The 20,051-nt window shown below is 48.7% G+C and overlaps 2 protein-coding genes across 3 annotated transcripts; one reads left to right on the top strand and one right to left on the bottom strand.

Moving 5' to 3' along the window:
• Positions 1–1,788: 1,788 nt before the first annotated feature.
• LOC123085306 (lecithin-cholesterol acyltransferase-like 1) lies at positions 1,789–3,485 on the bottom strand. Its single transcript, XM_044506930.1, has 2 exons — positions 2,970–3,485; positions 1,789–2,822 (listed from the first exon to the last, which is right to left on the bottom strand). Exons 1-2 carry the CDS (start codon positions 3,386–3,388, stop codon positions 1,916–1,918), a joined length of 1,326 nt encoding a protein of 441 aa, XP_044362865.1. The 5' UTR covers positions 3,389–3,485; the 3' UTR covers positions 1,789–1,915.
• Positions 3,486–6,941: 3,456 nt separating this feature from the next.
• Positions 6,942–10,009, top strand: LOC123085315 (uncharacterized). Of its 2 annotated transcripts, none has more exons than XM_044506942.1 (6): positions 6,942–7,298; positions 7,389–7,493; positions 7,757–7,791; positions 8,009–8,083; positions 8,394–8,497; positions 9,713–9,995. In XM_044506942.1, exons 1-6 carry the CDS (start codon positions 7,248–7,250, stop codon positions 9,766–9,768), a joined length of 426 nt encoding a protein of 141 aa, XP_044362877.1. In that variant the 5' UTR covers positions 6,942–7,247; the 3' UTR covers positions 9,769–9,995. The 2 variants fall into 2 exon arrangements, with proteins under 2 accessions (XP_044362877.1, XP_044362884.1); XM_044506949.1 differs by having other exon boundaries at positions 6,945–7,298; positions 9,740–10,009.
• The last annotated feature ends 10,042 nt before the right edge of the window (positions 10,010–20,051 follow it).

Here is a 20,051-nt window from a genome sequence, read left to right on the forward strand (position 1 = left end):
TTTTGTACCCATATAAATCATTTGAAAAAATAAAATGTAAATTTGAGAAAAAAATCATAGACTTGAAATCAAGAAGTTCACCAGTATGGAGAAAAAGTTCATTTTTTTTCCAAAAATTTAATGTAATACGAAAAAAGGTCGTCAATTTTGACAAACTTAATCAAATTTTGTAAAAAAAATCATCAATTTGAAATAAGTTCATCAGTTTTGAAATAAAATCATGAATTCCAAAAAAGTTCATCAATTTTTAAAACAATAATTGATTTTTAAGAAAAGTTCACAATTTTTTTTAAAAAGTTCACCGATTTTGGAACAAGTGCATTAATTTTAAAAAGTCAGTTTTAAAAAAAGTTCATCAGTTTAAAAAAAATTCAAAATAGTTCATCATTTTTCTCAAAAGTTCACAAATTGTAAAAAGTTTATCAAATTTTTGCGAAAAAGATAAAGAATTCAAAAAAGTTCATCAATGTTATAAAAACAGTTCATGAATACAAAAAAGTTCACCGGATTTTGGAAAAGCTGTACACAGAAAATATTCATGGATTTTAAAAAGTTTATCGATTTTGATAAAAATAATCACACATTTTGGAAAAAGAAAAGAAAATGGAACAAGAAAAAATAAATAGAAAAAGAAAAAGAAGGGAGAAATGAAAAGAAAAGAAGAAAATAATAAAATGGATGCATCTATTTATATTTGGGTGGCTTTCCTCGTTGGCTACCATAGCTAAACTAGACAAGGAGGTTGTGTGTCTGAATCATACCCCTTTGCTCACACTTTTTTGGTCTTTAAATCAGAAAAAAAGAAAGAATAGATGGGCCGCTTAAAAAAGGGAAAAAGAATAGATGGGCTGGCCCAGGAGCAGGGGGGGTGGCAATTTGTGGAACACACTGTAATGAGGCCTTACGCCGAGGGCCATGACGTGCAACCCATCAAGCTAATGCGCCCATTTATGTTGTTGGATTCGTAGGTCCACATGCTTCAACCGCTGGCCCACACCTTTGTATGGACCGAAAAACTATATCTCGCTTACTTTTTTTGAGAATGCCGCTCTAACTTTATTCATCTGCAACGTTAAAGGGGCCGTTACAAGATGATGAGGAGTGCCCAACCAAAAATGCGGCCTACTGCTAAGCGAAGGGATAACTTAGTTAGACTATGAGCTTCGTAGTTGCTCTTTCAACTCTCATGACTAAAATAAAATGGGTGCACTGGTAGCACCAAATGGCCCGGTGCAGCAAATATTTCCCGACCTGATACACATGGCAAATGGGCAAGCGTCTACCTCTTCTTTTTGGGTGTGCGTGTCCAAACTGCACATGGTTTATGTCCTAACCATGTACGACGAGGGTGTTTGTATAGGGGAATGTATCTGGTGCACCCGCACTTTTGGTGCTACCGGTGCACCGGATGCCATGGAATATTTTTAAAAATCTGAAAAGAAAATCTAGCATGTTAACGCAATATCAATATATGATGTCATACAATTTCATAAAAAGATTTGAAATATTATTTGAGATACAAAAATGACAAATTTGACATTACTGTGATAATGGGTCAAATATAAAGCCCAAGTTATGTTATGTACTATTCAGTGTTGAATTTATCATTTTTGTTTTTCGAGTTATGTTTCGAACTTTGACTTGAAATTTCGTGACAACCTATATTGATGTTGTGTGAATGTATTATGTTTGTTTCTAGAATTTTTTAAACATTTTAAAAGCACAATATGAATTCGGTGCACCGGTAGTACCACAAGCTCCAGTGCACCAGATATTTCCCCGTTTGTATAGTAACCAAGGCCTTGGTTCTTATTCAATTTATGGATTATCCTTACATAATACATTTATTCCACAACAATGCCAGCTTCTCCAACGAGAATACAACATTTTTTACATGAATGGAAACACAAAACTATTACGTGATGTCTCCTCTGCAATTAGCTTCTAGAATTTCAGCCATAACTCTCTTAAGTGAACGTTCCTGAATTAGAATATGAGAGTGGTTAGTATGAGCAATCTTGATGAACTTGAAGTGTATGCTATTCCGCTGCTGCTGCCTCCTCATTTCTTCCACAAATGCCAACAAGCTAACTAAGTTGACGACATCGTCACCATCGCCATATACATACTCTGGCTCCACATCAAAGTTACTATCCCAGTATACTGCCTGATCTATTGTTTGGAAACCAACTCCATTGAGGTATGTCGTCGGCACCATTGGAGCATCAACCTTTAGATTCATCCGAAGTATCCATTTTATGATGTCAATGCTGAAACCGAGATCCATGAGCATATCCCTGTAGTCATATGCTGAGTAGTTCATATGTTTGGTGACTACAAGCGGCTCATGACCAAAAACTCTGGTAGATGGGAAGGATATAAGGGAACTCGCGAAAGTTCTCCACATTGGACGCAAACCCAGCCAAGGTACGGTCGGTATAAGAATGACTGACGGCCCAGAGGCGAAGTTCGTGAGCACCTGTACAAAGCCCGTAGGAGGTGTGGGTGCTATTAGGACCATGTGTTTGATGAATTTTTTCCTCCATGGAAGGGGAGTCGAATTGACGAAGTCGAGGGCTGCCTTGCCTCCGAAGCTGTGCCCAACGAGGATGACAGGCTTGTTCCCGTTCTTCTCGCTCGCATGCTGCACCAGATTCTTGACACGGGCAAAGTAGTCGGTGTACACCCGAGATGGCTGGCCGGGTGAAGGTGGAGCGTGCCGTAAGTCGTAAGGAGCGCCGAAAAGAGTATCTCTGTCGCGATAACCTAGTGCCTCCAGTTCTTGGCGAAGTTTTGACATGCAATAGATGTTAAGGCCGCCCCTAAAGCAGGCAAATTTCAAGATCAAGAACTCACACAAGAAGAAACAGCGTTCCCCTCCTTTCCAAAGAAAATACCAAGTGCAGTATTAATAAATCCGTACTAAATGAATTACTAGTTGCCAAGGGATCACTTCTATATGAACTTACACTTCGTCCTTTGAGGTGAAACCGTAGGAGGAGCCGAAGTCGGGCACGCGCGTCTCGACGCCGGGCCGGTTCCGGAAGTCGTTGAGGACGGGGTCATACACGAGGCTCATCTGCTCCTGTAAGCATGGAAGGTAATCATGGTCGAGCACGTCCCGGGTGTTGTTCCAGAGAGGGAACCATCCCTTCCCCTTGAGCGCTCCGCAGCGCGGCGCCGACGGGGTGTAAGCGTCGGTCAGCCGCGCCTCCAGGTTGGGACAACTTATGCCAGGGAACAAGATTATCGGGTGGTAGACACGGAGCCGGCCCTGGCGGACTCTGACGCCGGCGGCTTCATCGGTCGACAAGTAATCGCGAAGGGGAGGCGGAAGGAGCAGGAGCAGCAGAGGTAGCAAGCGAAGGAGCTGTGTTTTCATGGCCATGGCTGCACTGCGATAGCGTTATCTGGGAGTGGTACGAGCTGTGGTCATGGCTGCACTGCAAGAACCATGTCGGTACTCAGTTGTCGGTACCGGGTGCTGGCCATATAGAGTACTGGCAATGTCATTTTCACGGGCCCTAATATTAATGCGAACATGTACATATTACCTACTTGTTCCAATGAATAGCCGATATGTAGCACTGGTAGTCAGGGCCGTCTCTTGTGGTCGACGCCGAGCATTGCAAACATGCAAAAGACGATCGAGGTCCACCCGTTTTCTTTGGCAGATATAGCTACCACGGTGCTCATCACCGACGTCGCTATGACTCCTCCTTCCTCACCACGTGCACCGTCCCTTTTCTCACCGAAAAACTCCAGCAGCTAGTACAGTTAGAGCATCTCCAACAGCAGCGCTTCGCGCCGTGCGCAAAAAATTAGTTTGCCGCGCGCGCTTCGGCTGGTTTAGCGCGGCCGCCAGCGCTGGCTCCAACAGCCGCGTTAGAATGCAGCGCGCGCGCCGCTCCAGCAGCACGCAAAAAATGCAGCGCGCGCGACTCGCCGGGCATTGCATATATGGCATTTTAGACACAAAATGAGTTTGAAACATTCAAAATGCAATGAACATGACATATAAATTCACACAAACGGGTTGATGAATAAAAGTTCATGCACACAAGTTCAAAATCATGCCCACAAGTTCATCCAACCAAATTCAAAATGCAAACCAAGTTCAAGACACAAATGAAAGACACACCAATCCTCTTCCTCGTCTTCGTCCTCATCTTCCGAAGACGATTCTTCCGCCTCCGAAGATGAATCTTCCTCCCTCTCCTCATCACGCACCGGATTACGTGAAGCTCCGACGGTGTTGGCAAGATCTTCAACGGCATCTTCATGGGAATGTGTGTGAGGAGGCACATCGAAAGACATTCCGCCCATGGCGGCCGGAGGTGCACCCATGCCTCCCATGAGAGAAGCAAAACTCATGCCTCCCATGACGGCCATAGCGTCGGAGGGTGCTCCAAAGCCACCCATGCCTCCCATGGCGGCCGGAGGTGCACCCATGCCTCCCATGGCACCTAAACCGCTCATGGTACCTCCGAAGCCACCCATGACACCCATGGCGCCAAGGCCACCGCCAATGCCACCGCCAAGGCCACCGTCTCCCATGCCGCCAAGGCCACCGCCACCCATGGTTCTATCGTCCTCATTTGTGCCACTTGGGTTCAACTTGTCAACCGCCTTTTGTGCGGCCGTCCACTTTTGACACTTCGAGTTGATTGTCGACCATCAGGACCGAAGTGATCTCTCGGAGCGGTCAATTCCACTCATGTTGTGAGCATCAAAGTGTTTTTTCATCCGCCCCCAATAAGCATCTCTACTTTGATCACCTCCAACAGATGGATCCCTCGACACTTGCAACCAAGTATTGCATAGTAAGATGTCATCTTTGTTGTTGTAATTGCCCGCTCTTCCTTTCGGCGCGTCGACAATGCCCTCACCCTCCTCGTCCACCTCGAACTCATGGTCTTCGAAATGGATGTCATTGGTTTGAGACCAATGCGAATTGTTGGAGCCAACACCCATAGTTGACATGTATGCATCATAGTTGAGACTACAAAGTTTTTTGAACAATGCAAATAAGCTATCTATATGATGCATTGAAAAAATAACAAGAAAATAAAAGTTGGAAAAAATTTCTACCTTGGGGGCATTTCGTCAAACATGTGGTGCGCGTCGGCGGCCGGCTCAACAAGTGAGCTCGCCGGTGCTTCGGTAGCCGCCGCGCTCGTCAAACGCCCTGCAAGCTTCTTTCCCCTCGCCTTCGAGCTGCCGGAGCAGTCCGCCGCCTTGTTCTTCTTTACGGATGTCTTGCCCTTCTTCGGCCGCACCGCATTGGGGAGCTTCGAGGGGGCGGCGGCGGCACGGGACGGCACCGGCGTGACGCCACCCGTCGCCGTGGTCATCCACGGCGACAAGAAGAGGCTGCGCGCGAGGCCGATGCTCGGCGGAGCTCCGACAGTGGCGAGGCCAACGCTCCCTGCGCTAGGGTTTCCGGCGGCGGCGGGGGGGGGGGGGGGGGGTCGCTGCTGTACAATGGGTGAGCGGGGTGCCGGCACGTGCGTCCATGGGTGCAGTTTGCCGGCGCCGGTGCGCGCGGGCGTAGGAGGCGGAGAGGAGAGAGTGCGGCGCGAGCGCTCGAGAGTGCCGCGCGCGGAAGCGGGGGCCCCAAATACATCGCGCGAGATAGCGAATCCACCATGCGCCCAACTCCTTATAGCGCGCACGCGGTTATTGCGCGCCCGCTGGAGCCACCCGCCAGATTGCGCGCGCGCTAAAATGGCCTAATTTACGGCGCGGCGCTTGTTTAGCACGGCTGTTGAAGATGCTCTTATAGGAAACAAAATCATGCACGTAACGGGTTGTTGATCCAACACTGCTATAGTACGATCTTTGTAGGACATGACATGAGCCGGTTCTTGAGTTGAGGCTCCCCCACCTGATGTTGATAGACGGCGAGCGTGGGTGGCACCACCAACGAAATCACGTACGCCTTCCGATCCATATTATTTGTCGTTTAAATGAATGTGTGTATCTTAAGTGCTGTAGACATCCTTTTGAGTGGCAACTAATATGGATCGGAGTGAGGGTGTCCCCAACTAAGGGGCGTCAACCTGTACGGCCTGTCGTCCATGGTGTAGAAAAATAGAACCTACCACAATCAACGCAGGGGCCTGACCAGCACGAACCGCGGCGGGCACCCGCTCGGCTCGGCCGCGACCAGCAGCCCGCCCGGAGATGTCCCGCTACGTGGCATGGCGGCGTTGTGCATAGGTCTTCGCAGCCACTGGCGATTGCTCCCCATCTCCGGGCTCCTGCCCCTACACTGCTGCCCCTACACTGCTGCCCCTACCAGTGGCCGTGACTGCAGTGGGTGGCCCTAGGACAATCAGTGATTCACCCCTCTGCCCCTCCGTCATTGGTCTCCTCTCCTCCGCCCACAGCCACGATCGAGATGGATTGATGTGGACTATGGAGATTCTGAGACCCGGCGGGCTAGAGGCATTGAGGTGCATAACGTGGAGGACCTCACAGCGCCGGCGAGGGCGAAGTAATCGTCCCGGTGGCCGCCGCCTGCTTCAACAGCAAGTTCATCGGCAACCAGTGGTGACGGCAGCAGCAGTTCTGTGCGGCGGGACAGTCGGTGTGCGCGCTGGGCCACCGGTTTATGTTGAAGGAACCACTACCATGTTCACCACAAAAGGAAAGCCAATATAATATCCCCTTGTTAGAGTCCGAAGCAAAATGGAGCTCTTCCATGCGTTTGGATACTGGGCCGTTGGATAGTGTTTCCGAAACGATTCTGTCCGTCGGATCTGCAGATGAAACGATCTGTGCCGTTGGATCTCAAATGAAACGATACGGGTCGTTGGATCGAGGCTCGACACTGCTAGTGCGGTCCTCTGGTGTGCCACCGCCTGTTATTTCGGTGCCCACCCATGGGCATTTTGGTCTTTTCACATCTTAGGTCAACATGACTTGGCTGCTGGTGAGGGAGAGCGACGGCCTGCTCCCTGCTCCCATTCCTCCCTCGCAGGAACCCTAGCCGCCGCCCTCTTGCACTCTCCACCCCACTTGCCGACGGCGCCGTCTCCTTCTCCCCGTTGTCTGAGCCAGGACCTCCGTTCCTCTTTCGTCGCCGGCCTCGCCGCTGCCACTGCTCACCGTCGCCGTCGCTATCCCCGGGAGGAGCGCCAGGGCATCGCCCCCCCCCCCCACGTGTCTAGGGTTTCGGCCTCCGCGTCTCCTCCAGCACCGGCGACCCTCCCCGTGACTCCGTCGCCATCAAGGCTCCTCCGATGCCATCAAGGCTCCTCCGACGCCATCAAGGCTCCTCCGACGCCATCAAGGTCAGCCTGCTTCTCCTCTCCTCTTGGATTTCTTCTTCTTCCATTCTCTCCTTGCCTGCCTCACGCACGCATCAACTTGACTCGATCTAGAGTGAGGAGGACGAGGCCCAGCCATGGAGAGTGGCCAGAGGATCAAGGACGGCCAACCCTTGCCTCCTCTCCAGCACGTGTTGGGGATTACGAGCGGCGTACATGGTGAGCTGCCGACTGCCCCTCTCTACCCCCAAATCTACATGTGCTTGCTTACCATGGATATGGACAGTGAGCTATCAAAAACCGTATGTAGCAAACCACCTCGATTGTGATCTAAATATTATCATGATCTTTCTTTTTTTGTTTAGCCTAGCAAAGGTCAAATTGCTTATTCTTTTCAAAAAGTAAATTTTGATGTTTGAAGTTTGTGCCTCCAAGATCTTGTGCTCCTACTAATCTTGTCTGAACTTTGTTAATTTTTTCAGAAGAAGCAGGAGCAAAGCAAATGCAGGATTCCATGGTGAGTTTGGAGTTTACCCTCTGTCCCTGGAAATTGTATGGGAGCAGGCGCGTGCGTTCTACTTTTGCTAAATCTGAATGTATATTTTGTACTTAATTTAAATTTAGTTTGAATCGGTACCATAACAAGGCTAGGTTCAGTAACATTTTTTTTTCCTTTTTTACATAATGGCTGAATCAAATGCTCAAGTTAGTATGTATTTGGTTAACAATGGCAGGGTCGTTGTGGTGCCTGTTGGGTCTTTGGTGTTGTGGAGTGTCTGCAAGATCGTCTATGCATTCCTCGCGGCATGGTGAGTGCATATGATGAGCTGTCTACTCTCTGGTATATTCTTGAATAGGCATGTTGGTCTTTTCTTACATAACCAGCCCACCGTTTCTATTACTCGCAGTCACTTTCTATCAATAAGCATTTATCTCCATGCTAACTTGGTGTAAGGTAGCCTTGATGATGTGTTGAGGCGGTCTACCCAGTCTAAGAACAAATAGTTGGCCGCTTCCATTTTTGTCTCATTTCATAACCATAGTATGCCTATGTCAATAATTGAAAGTTTTTGGTATCTGTTTCTCCTCCTTGAATCAATATTTTCTTTTGATTTGTAAGACCGTTAGTAAGGTTGATCATCGGCAAGCGAAAGTGCTTTGTGGATACTTGCACGACCAAGGAAGGAATTTGTATTTGAAGTATGCACTTGGGATATTGCAAGGTATTTCTTTTACCAGATTCATATATTTTGGGACCTATGTACAGATAATGAATCATAGCTGCAGTTATTTTTGTCCTAAAGATACAAGCAAATTGAAGAGTTGAACTTCTGTATGGAAATTTAAATAGTGCTTCTCTGGAAAGCAGTTTAATTTCTTGCATTGATTCCAACATGGTGCCACGCTGGTTGCAGCCTACGTTGCATGGATACTTGGATACGTATCGGATACGCGATACGGGGATACGCCCGATACGCCAATTTTCTGAAAACATGGATACGGGGATACGTTTATATATAGATATTACATATATTAATTATTAAAAATATTGAAAACAAAATAGAGCTTCTAGGTCAAAGCATGCCTCTATAGGATTATTCCTTTTGTTTTCATGCACTTGGTCCACTTTCATTAATTGGCAGTGGGATTTTCATGGGTTTGTTGTTCCAATCAGTGCATCGACTCTCTTTTGCTCACCTTTCAATTGAACAAGAACATTGATGGTCATGTTTTGGCATGAACTCACTCCCATGTTGGATATCTTCAAAAGGTGTGCCTTTACTATTGAGGAGATTTCATGCCGAAGGAGGGGTTTCAGGTATCCAAAAAATATCGCAGAAGTATCCTAGAAGTATCAAACATTATTTTCTTTTTTTCAAATCAAAAAATTGAGGGATACTTACGGGATACGTATCAGGCCGTATCGGGGCAGTATCCGAGTATCGGGGCAGTATCCGGCTGGATACGCGCGCTTTCTGAAGTATCCGTGCAACGTAGTTGCAGCTTGCGGCCTTGCCGGTTCCAGCATGGTTGTCCGCCCGCCCGTTGCAGCTCACGGCCTTGCTGGTTCCAGCATGGCCGGCTGCCCGTCGCAGCTCGGGGCCTTGCCGGTTCCAGCATCTTGCGCCGCCCATAGTAACACGCTGCCATGCCGGTTGTAGCAAAAAAAATGGCGCCTTCCAACTCTAGCCGTAGCCCATCACCGTAGCCGATTGTAGCAAAAACGGATGCTGGTTCCAGCATTTGGGCATCATGATTGTAGCTCACGGTCTGGTAGAAAATCAGTTCTGTAGCTATGCCAAATTATTTCCTTCAATATTGCAAATATTCATGTCCATGGCAGGAAGCAAAAAACCTTTGATGCTATATGCTTTCACAATCCACATGGATTCTTATACATAGGCTGTTTAATTACTATGTCCACTATTTCTTTTCAGCTGAAGTCTTTGTCATTCTATGTGCAGTGTCAATGCGAACTACCAGAGTCACATGAGGCTCACAATGAGCAGCAATATTAGCGCCACTCGGGTCCAGTGTTGCTAACTTGATATTTACCCTGTTTACCTGACACCATCAGGTCTAAGGCATTAGTATTCTCTTCTTATTGTACCTGGCAATAATTAGAGAACCAGCTTAGCTAACCATATGACATATTGGTCCTCCAATGTTAATATGCCAGTGGGAAATCTGAAATGTTAGACCATGATGGTGCTTTAGAATTTAAAGGGCCTATAGTGGCGGGCCTTCTTTAAGGCCAGCCCACTCTTGCCCCTCATTACCAATGGTTGGCATTATTATGCACCTGCCACTAGCTAGGAAACGTACTTGTGACGATCGTTTTATCCTGCCCGCCACTGCTAGGTTCTCCAGGCTGCAAGCAAAATGTTGTCATAGCAAAGGAAGGTGATGCAAGTAGCGAATGATTAGCAATAAATAGGATAAAATCAGACATAAAACTAATAAGAGTAACTTATAACAATGAAAACTAAGTTCGACACGGGGCACCTCTGAAGGCGGGAATGAGTGGCGACTCTGAAGGGTCCGCCACCTCCCCTCCTTCCAATCCAGTAGTCTCCACCACCTCCAGGGCTGCTGCTGCTGGCTCCGCCGTTGGCGGTGGACCTGTGTCGTTCCCTGCTGGCGAAGACGCCCCCCGCACCCGCACCTCCATCGTTCCGCATCCAGGTATCTCTTTCCACGCCCGTGTTCAGTCGTCTTTCCTCTCCGGTGTCTCCCCCGCCCACCCCAGCTCTGTCCCGCCGGGGATCCTCTGGGTGGTAGCGCCGTTCCCGGCGGCATGTTTTTCGGCCGAAAAGGTTGCCGATCTTCTTTCTTACTTCTTTTGTGACCCCAGCGAGACCCTCGTCGCCACCCAGATGGCTGAACTCCTCTTCTCCGTCCGCGTGGCTAGTGTTGCCGTTGCGCAGTTCGCCGCCGCCGTTGGCCCTGGGCTCATGACCGCGATCAACCTGTCCCTCCACGTCTCCTTGCGTGGGGCCCGTGCGGCTGCGAGGAAGGCCAGGGCGCGGGCAGCTCGCCCCGCGTTCAAATCGCACCCCTTCGGTGTTAATGCGGGGGAGCGGCGTCGTAGGGGGCGCGGCCTCCTGCCTATCTGGTGCCCCGTCACATTCGGGTTTAATTCAGCTGGTTTGCTCCCCCTTCCCCCGGTCGACGTTTCGCCCTCCCATTCGCTGCATGCGTCTAGTGGGGCCGCGGGTGATCGTTTCCCCGCCTGCCCGACGGTCTCTGCCGCCCCTCCCAGCGACAATGCGGCTGTCGCCTCGGCATTGATTGCCTTGAGGTTGACTACCTCGCGGTGCCGGGACCCACAGCGTTGTCAGGACCCCGACTCGATGTCACATCGATCTAGCTGGTAACACCTCATATCACTTTGCGGCCTCACGCACGGTATCCCCACGGGTGTCGTCTTACCCTTTTCCCGGGACCGTTTGCGCCTTTTGGCTCACGTATATGATAGTGTCGCTAGCATCCATATGATAAAGAGCCCGGGCTGACATGACTAGTCGTAAACCCAAAGTGGCACAGACTTACAGGGACATGCATCCATGACCCAGCTTCGAACGTGTCGGTCATCAGCAAGTGGGTCCGGGCTGTAGCACTGGGCTAGCAGGACTCCGGTAAACCGGGCTGTAGCGGGCTAACAGGACTCCGGTACTCAAAGCGTGACATTTCCCCGAAGGGACAGACACAGGAACGAAGAAGGACACATGCCGGCCAGCCTAAGTGTTCCAGAGCAGTAGCAAAGCTACCATGGCTCAGCGGTAACACTAGGAGACATTTCCCGGTAAGAGAGGCTACTAAAGATAAACAACTAGATAGTCAGATCCCACACATACCAAGCATTTCAATCATACACACAATATGCTCGATATGTGTAAATACAACGAAGCATCACAACATGACTCTATGACACAAGTACTTTATTTAAGGCTCAGGGAGCCATACATAATATACACACAAAGTTACGGGTCTCACGACCCAACATACAAGTTATACAATCATACAAGCCAACAGCGGAAGTAACTTGTCTGAGTACAGACAACTAGTAAAATAAAAGAGGCTTGGAAAGCCTGGCTATACTATGTGGTCCTTCACAAGCTCAGGGTCACCACCTGGGTCTTTAGCCTACTCGTTGATGTCAACGTCTACATAAAACCCATCAGAAGGGGTTGCAGCGTCTTCTGTAAAAAAATGTAGAATATAGCAACATGAGTACAAAGGTACTCAGCAAGACTTACATCAGATCCTACATACATGCACAGTATCAAGAAGGGTTGGTGGAGTTATTGCAGCAAGCCAGCTTTGACTCTTGGCTAGACTATCCTACGATACTCCAACTTGAAATAGTTTTGCGCACACGAGTCCACTATTCACCACTCAAATACACTACCGAGGATCCACCTCCGTCATCCTACGGAAGACCCATCCTCGGCACTCACACTTATCTTGAGGCTTTTAGTAGTTTCCATTTACTTGTCTATGAACTGTATAGGCAACCAAGTAGTCCTTTACCGCGGACGCGGCTATTCGAATAGATCATGTTAACCCTGCAGGGGTGTACTTCTTCATACATGTTTCCACCACTTAGCGTCTGCACACGACATGTGCTCGGCAGACTTCAAGCGAAAGCCGACGTGGGTGTAGACCACGACCTACCTAAACACTTAAGCCTCTAGTCCAGGTTTATCGCCTATTCAGGTTCCATCCGCAGGGAGTCCGGCCGAGGTTTCCCATACGGCCCCGAACGATGTGAACAGGGTTCCCGAGATACCTAACGGGTATTCGGTACACCCGGCCACGTACCTACCGCATCACAGCCCACCCCTACGGTCAGCGCTGTCCACGGCTTCCAGTAGGCTACAAACACCAGAAACTACTTGCAACTCCTGGACAGAGAGCTAGGGTGAATAAGAAGTCGAGCGGGGTCATATTTCAGGGCCCAATGCATGGTAGTAGCTGTATCTTAAATCACACATACAGATCTCAGTGCTTAAGGTCGGCTTCAATGAAACAACCCACCATGTACTCCTACATGGCCTCTCATCGATACCTTTACCAATCGTGTTCACCGCACCACTCTTATTACCGACATAATCATTTCACTCTAGCCCATCACCCAGATGAACCAGACCTGACACAACTCTAAGCATAGCAGGCATAGCAAGGTAGGAACAACACATACATATGGCTCAATCAACTCCTACACATGCTAGTGGGTTTCATCTAGTTACTGTGGCAATGACAGGTCATGCAGAGGAAATGGGTTCAACTACCGCAGCACACAGCAGTTTGAATCGCGTTGTCTTAATGCAGTAAAATAGAGCAGGAGCGAGAACATGGGATTGTATCGATATGATCAAATGGTTGGTTGCTTGCCTGATGGTTCGTTGCACGGATACGATTCTTCGTTAGGGTAATCACGGTACTCCTCGGGGACAGATCCTGTCGCAAAGGATAACGATACACAGGCATCACCAAACAATGTGCAACAATATGATGCATGCATGAAACATGGCAATATGAGTGTGTTGGGCTAATGCAACTAAAGCCAGAAGTGTTTGAGCAAATTTGAATCAAAGATTCAAATTTCAAATTCAAATATGGCCTTTTAAAGTGCCTTTCCTTGTTCTGATTAAAACATCAATTTAACTTGTTTGATCATGCATGAAAATAGTACAGATGGATAGATTGGATTTTTCTGATCATTTTTCATATATAATTTGTCCAATTTGGAGTTACAGAATAAAAGTTATGAATTTTTGAAGTTTAAATAATATTCTGGAATTTCCTGATTTAATTTAAATCCAGAAATTCAATTACTGCGTCAGCCTGACATCATAGTGACATCAGCAGGTCAACAGGGCTGGCTCGGGTCAAACCTGACGTGTGGGGTCCACACGTCAGTGTCACAGGGGCTAATCCCGCGTTGACCCCGGGCTGGTTAGCTTTGACTAAGCCCTGGGCCCACTTGTCAGCGTCTGTAGGTGGTGGTTTAGTGGCTAATTAACTAGGCCACGTCAGCTCGCCGGAGTTCTGGCCGGCGGCGACCAACAGTGCGGCGGCGATAGTGGTTTTGGTCGTTTCGGCCACCAAATGGACCGCGGCGACCACCGGAGTGAAGCTGAGGACGACCCGCGGCTCTTGGCGGAGTCCGTTGGGGTCGGGGTGGCCGGAGTTGACGGCGGTGAGCTCGGCTGCGGCCGCCGGGGTTCGGTCGTGCACGGGAGTGGTGCTGGAGCTTGAAGTCGAGCAAAGTGAGGCGCTAGGGATGCTCTACTGGGTTCTGTGAACGCGTTGAACTCGCCGGGGTGACCAAATGGTCACCGGAGCTGCGTCGACGGCGAGCTCGGCGACGGCGGAGGTTCGGCCGTGGTGGAGATGAAGCTACGGTGAGGGAACGAGGGGGAGAAGAGGGGGAAACGGTGGCGTAGCTCACCGTGGTTGCAGTGGGCGTCGAAGCGGGCTCGGGGACGCGCTGGAGACGGCGAATTCGTCGGCGACGGTGGTCGGAGCCCGAAGAGGGGAACGGCGACGTGGCGGCGATGCAGGGCTTCCGGGGACTCGTGGAGCGGTGGGGAGGAAGAGGGAGTTGTGGCGGAGCTTCTGAGCTACTCGGGGGAGCGAGGGGTGGCCGGAGACAGTGGCTACGGCGAACGGCGGCGACGGTGTGCTTCGGCCGAGAGCGAGAGAGAGCGAGGGAGAAACGGGGGAGAGTGAGCGAGAGCAGGGGGGATCGGGACGGGCTGCGGTCGTCCACGCGGCCAGGAGGGCGTCGGCAAGCAGGAGGTGGCCGCGCGGCCGCGCGCGCGCGAGCACGCAGCAGCTTCGGGGCGGGGGGAGGAAGACGACGGGGAGCTACAGTGTTGGGCTGGGTCGGCTGCTAGCTGGGCCGGCTAGCTGGCTGGGCCGCACAGGTAAGTCTTTCCCCTTTCTTTTCTGTTTTCTGTTTTATTTAATATATCTGCAACTTTGTTGAATTAATTAAAATACCTAGGCAACTCCAAAATTCACCAAACTACTCCTGGTCCATAGTTGGATTATTTCCAACATGAAACATTTTAGTTTGGAGATAGTTGAGCATTTAAATATTTTATATTATTTTAAATGCCCAAATTCAAATATCTATGATTTAATTCAAAGACCCTATGATGGCCTAGAAAAATGTGCACCACTTTTGTCAGAGGTTCTGAACCAAGGCTAAAATGATGGACATTTTAGAAGGGCATTTCAGGTTCATTGAAAAATTATTTTAGTAACCCTAGTTGGTTTCAGAGGGGACTGGGGGTTCTGTCATCCCCATTTCAAGTTTCTGATGAAAAAGTAAACATGATGCAACACTCTAATGCATGACTAGCTAGGGTGTGACAACTCACCCCCACTCAAAAGAATCTCGTCCCGAGATTTGGGTTCCTCCGAGAAGAAGGCGGGATATTCGAGTCGAAGACGATCCTCCCTTTCCCAAGTTGCTTCATCCTCAGAATGGTGCGACCATTGAACCTTGAGAAACTTGATATTATGACGTCGCGTGGTACGTTCGGCTTGGTCGAGGATACGAATGGGGTACTCTCGATATGTAAGATTATCTTGGAGATCAAGCGTTTCGTGGTCCACTTCACGGATAGGATCCGAGAAGCAACGCCTGAGTTGAGAAACGTGGAAGACATCATGAACTCTGGAGAGGTGCGGAGGTAGTTCCAATTGGTAGGCAACTTCTCCTCGTTTGGCAAGAATGCGAAAAGGTCCAATGTAACGAGGAGCCAATTTGCCTTTGATACCGAAACGATGGGTTCCCTTCAGAGGGGTGACCCGAAGGTAAGCCTTCTCGTCAACCTCGAAAGTCATAGCCTTATGTTTTCGGTCATATTGACTCTTTTGACGGGATTGGGCTGTTTTCAACTTTTCACGAACGATACGAACTTGTTCTTCTGCTTCCTGAATCATATCCGGGCCAAAGAATTGTCTTTCCCCGGTTTCTGACCAGTTAAGGGGTGTTCGACATCGTCGTCCATAGAGAACTTCAAAAGGGGCTTTACCCAAGCTAGATTGATAGCTGTTGTTGTAAGCGAATTCGGCAAATGGAAGGCACTTCTCCCAGTCTATTCCGAAAGAGATAACGGAGGCTCGAAGCATGTCTTCTAGAATCTGATTGACGCGTTCCACTTGACCACTTGACTGAGGGTGGAAAGCGGTGCTAAAAGAGAGACGAGTTCCCATAGCATTTTGGAAACTTTCCCAAAATCGAGAGGTGAAAAGACTTCCTCGATCCGAATTGATTTCCAAAGGAACACCATGGAGAGACACTATCCGGGAGATGTATAAGTCTGCCAGCTGACTAGCGGTTATACTCTCACGAACAGGTAGGAAATGAGCTACTTTGGAAAGACGATCGACCACGACGAAAATAGCATTATTCCCTCTCTTGGTCCTGGGAAAACCGGTAATGAAATCCATACCAATTTTATCCCATTTCCATTCAGGAATAGCTAAGGGTTGAAGGGTGCCAGCAGGTCGTTGATGCTCTGCTTTTACACGACGGCAGACGTCGCAATTTGCAATATACTGAGCAATTTCTCTCTTCATCCTAGTCCACCAGAACCTCTGGCGTAGGTCCTGATACATCTTAGTACTACCGGGATGAATGGTGAGAGGAGATTCATGGGCCTCCTTAAGGATCAACTGCCGCAGATGCTGGTTCTTGGGAACCACTAGACGATTCTCAAAGTACACAACACCATGATCATTTGTGGAGAAACAACTAGCACCTCCGCTAGCAATGTTCTCCTTGATTTTAGATATTCCCTTATCTCGCTTTTGGGCAGCGATGATTTGATCCGTAAGAGTAGGTTTTGCCACCAAGGTGGAAAGAAAACCTTGAGGTACAATGTGAAGGTTAAGCTTCCGAAATTCCTCATGGAGAAGCGGTTGACTTTGTTGTAACATCAGATTGTTACAATAAGATTTACGACTTAGCGCATCAGCCATGACGTTGGCTTTCCCTGGGGTATAGGTTATTCCTAAGTCGAAGTCTGTGATCAATTCAACCCAACGTCTCTGCCTGAGATTCAAATCCGGTTGGGTGAAGATGTACTTCAGGCTTTGGTGATCAGTGAATATTTCGCAACGATTACCGAGGAGGTAATGTCGCCAGGTCTTAAGTGCATAGACTACGGCTGCAAGTTCTAGATCATGAGTAGGATAATTCTCCTCATGTGGGTGTAATTGCCGTGAAGCGTAAGCAATTACGTGTCGATCTTGCATGAGAATGCAACCTAGTCCTTGTCGCGAGGCATCGCAGTAGATAACAAAGTCCTTGGAGAAGTCTGGCGGTACCAGTACGGGAGCAGAAGTCAGGCGTCTTTTCAGTTCCTGAAAACTGTGCTCACATTGTGGAGTCCATTCGAACTTCTTATCTTTCTTGAGGAGTTCGGTTAGGGGTTTAGCAACTTTGGAGAAGTTCTCGACAAAGCGACGACAATAGCTCGCTAAGCCTAGAAAACTCCGAACTTGCTTGACCGATTTGGGTGGAGTCCAATCAAGGACGGCTTGAACTCGCTCAGGGTTAACAACAATACCTTTACCAGATATTACATGGCCCAGATAGGTCACTTCTGGCAACCAGAATTCACATTTTGAAAATTTGGCATAAAGGCGATGCTCACGAAGTTTCTGCAACACTAGTCTTAGATGTTCGGCATGTTCTTCCTCGTTCTTGGAGTAGATGAGTATATCATCGAGATAAACTACGACGAATTTATCCAAATACTCCATGAAGATTGAGTTCATTAACCGAGAAAAGGTGGCTGGAGCGTTGGTTAAACCGAAGGACATGACGGTGTACTCGTATTGGCCATAACGAGTAACAAAGGCCGTTTTAGGAATGTCCCCGTTTCTGATTTTGATTTGATGGTAGCCCAACCTCAAATCCATCTTAGAGAAGACTGAAGATCCAGCGAGCTGATCATACAGGTCGTTGATCCTGGGAAGTGGATATTTGTTCTTGATTGTGACCAAATTGACAGGTCGGTAATCTACAACCATCCGGTCCGTACCATCCTTCTTCTTAACGAATAGGACGGGGCAAGCCCACGGAGATGAACTGGGGCGGATGAAACCCTTTTTCAAGGACTCATCGAGTTGTTTCTTAAGCTCGGCTAGTTCTAGGGGTGCCATCTTATAAGGCCTTCTAGCAATCGGAACGGTTCCGGGGATGAGGTCTATTACAAACTCAACATCCCTGTCAGGTGGAACCCCTGGCAATTCTTCTGGAAAGACATCCGGGAAGTCACGGACTACCGGAACGTCCTCAAGGTCTGGCAAAGGGCTGGCGTTAAGAGAATATAATTGTCGCTTGGCTATTCGAGTCAAGACATTGACTATCTTCCCCGAAGGGTGGGTGAGTTGAACAGTCCTAGAGAAGCAATCAATTTTGGCATGATGAGCTGACATCCAGTCCATACCCAAAATGATATTAATATCTGAAGATTTAAGGGCTATCAAAGATGCAAGGAAGACAAGTCTATCGACTTGGATTTCATTCCTATAACTTACCCTAGAGGTCTGCCATCTAGACCCAGGGGTAGAGATTTCCATAGTGGACGGCAGATCACAGAATGCAACGTTATGCAAACGAGCATAATTTTCAGATATAAAGGAATGAGAGGCTCCTGTATCGAAAAGAACAGATGCCGGGTGGCAATTAACAAGAAGCGTACCGAGAACGACGTTGGGATCTTCTTGAGCTTCTTCGGCAGAGACACAGTTGACATGGCCACGTGAAACGGTGACCGGTTTAGCATGAAACACTTTTCCTGTCGGCTTGCCACGGCCAACAGCTTTAGCAGATTGATTGGGGTTGGTCTGGGGACACTCACGCATATAATGACCAGATTCCCCACACTTGAAACAAGTCACGGAACTGGTACATGGAGGAGCATTATTGGTTGGACCCCCATAGGGCTTAGCTGGAGCAGACTGTTGAGCGGGGCGAGGCGCCTGGAAAGATGGCCTCGGTGTGAACCTGGGTGGCAAGGCGGTGTTGGGTACCCACACGCGGCGCTTCTGAGGACCAGCACTGGATGAGGAACCCGTGTCACGTCCATGCTTGCGTGTTGCGTCATAGTCAGTCTGACCAGTTTCAGCACTGATGGCTTTGTTGACAAGTTTCGAAAAAGATGTGCACTCATGCAGACGGAGGTCGCGGCGAAGCTCAGGACTAAGGCCCTTGCGGAACCTTGCTTGCTTCTTGGCGTCAGTAGAAACTTCCTCGGTTGCATATCGTGCAAGATTACCAAACTCCCTGCTATAGACATCCACAGAAAGTCGGCCTTGGGTGAAATTGCAAAATTCTTCACGCTTACGGTCCATGAGACCCTCCGGAATGTGATGTTCACGGAAAGCGTCGCTGAATTCAGCCCAAGTTGTGACATGGCCCGCTGGGCGCATAGCTCCATAATTCTCCCACCATAGACTGGCGGGGCCTTCAAGATGATATGCAGCAAAGGTGACCTTGTCAGCCTCAGCTACCAGCGCGGAACGCAGCTTGTGAGAGATACTGCGAAGCCAGTCATCAGCGTCGAGAGGCTCGACGGAGTGGTGGAACGTGGGTGGATGCAATTTGATAAAATCACTGAGTGACACCACGTTAGCCCTCTGATGGTGTGCTGTGTTCTGTTCAATACGCTCCAACAACCGGTTTGTCTCCCGCTTGTTTCTCTCAGCTTCCATCATAACCTCGGCTAGTGAAGGAGGTTGAGGCAGATGTTCATTTCTGGCTTCACTGCCTTCGGCCTGCTCTTGGGAAGCAGGGTTAGCGCGCGTGTTGACCATCCTAGGTAAACAAGACAATGGTTTAGTCAGAATGATAAAATTCCGACATAGAATATAGAATGTAAGGAATAACTCGAAATGCAAGATGATCATCCGTATGACATGGTAGATACAGAAACTGCTTCTTTATTCCATCGTCATACACACCATACAGGTTTAGTACAAGACCAAGCAAAGTACTAAAACGGTGAAAAGAGGATTACATCTCATCGGAGGCATCTCAAGCTCCTATACATTATTTTTCTACACCTCCGGAAAGAGTACAAACTAGGTCATATCCCACGAGTCACGCGGGACGATAGACGACACAGCTAGTGCGAACTAGTGATACTACTACTAACTCAGACTGATCCGTAGTAGTCCTCGTAGAAGTCACCTCCATAGCCTGGAAGTTCAACATGATCATCCGGAAACAGACGGTCTCGCGGA

This window comes from Triticum aestivum, chromosome 1B, assembly GCF_018294505.1.
Source record: "Triticum aestivum cultivar Chinese Spring chromosome 1B, IWGSC CS RefSeq v2.1, whole genome shotgun sequence".
Lineage (NCBI taxonomy): Eukaryota > Viridiplantae > Streptophyta > Magnoliopsida > Poales > Poaceae > Triticum > Triticum aestivum.

Bases quoted from the DNA above. Each gene is read 5' to 3' on its own strand.
- LOC123085306 (XM_044506930.1), bottom strand. From the start codon at position 3,388: ATGGCCATGAAAACACAGCTCCTTCGCTTGCTACCTCTGCTGCTCCTG. The intron at 2,823-2,969 runs GTAAGTTCATAT...TGCCTGCTTTAG, and splicing joins TTCACCTCAAAGGACGAAGT to GGGCGGCCTTAACATCTATT.
- LOC123085315 (XM_044506942.1), top strand. From the start codon at position 7,248: ATGCCATCAAGGCTCCTCCGACGCCATCAAGGCTCCTCCGACGCCATC. The intron at 7,494-7,756 runs GTGAGCTGCCGA...TAATTTTTTCAG, and splicing joins GATTACGAGCGGCGTACATG to AAGAAGCAGGAGCAAAGCAA. The intron at 8,084-8,393 runs GTGAGTGCATAT...TTTGATTTGTAA, and splicing joins TATGCATTCCTCGCGGCATG to GACCGTTAGTAAGGTTGATC.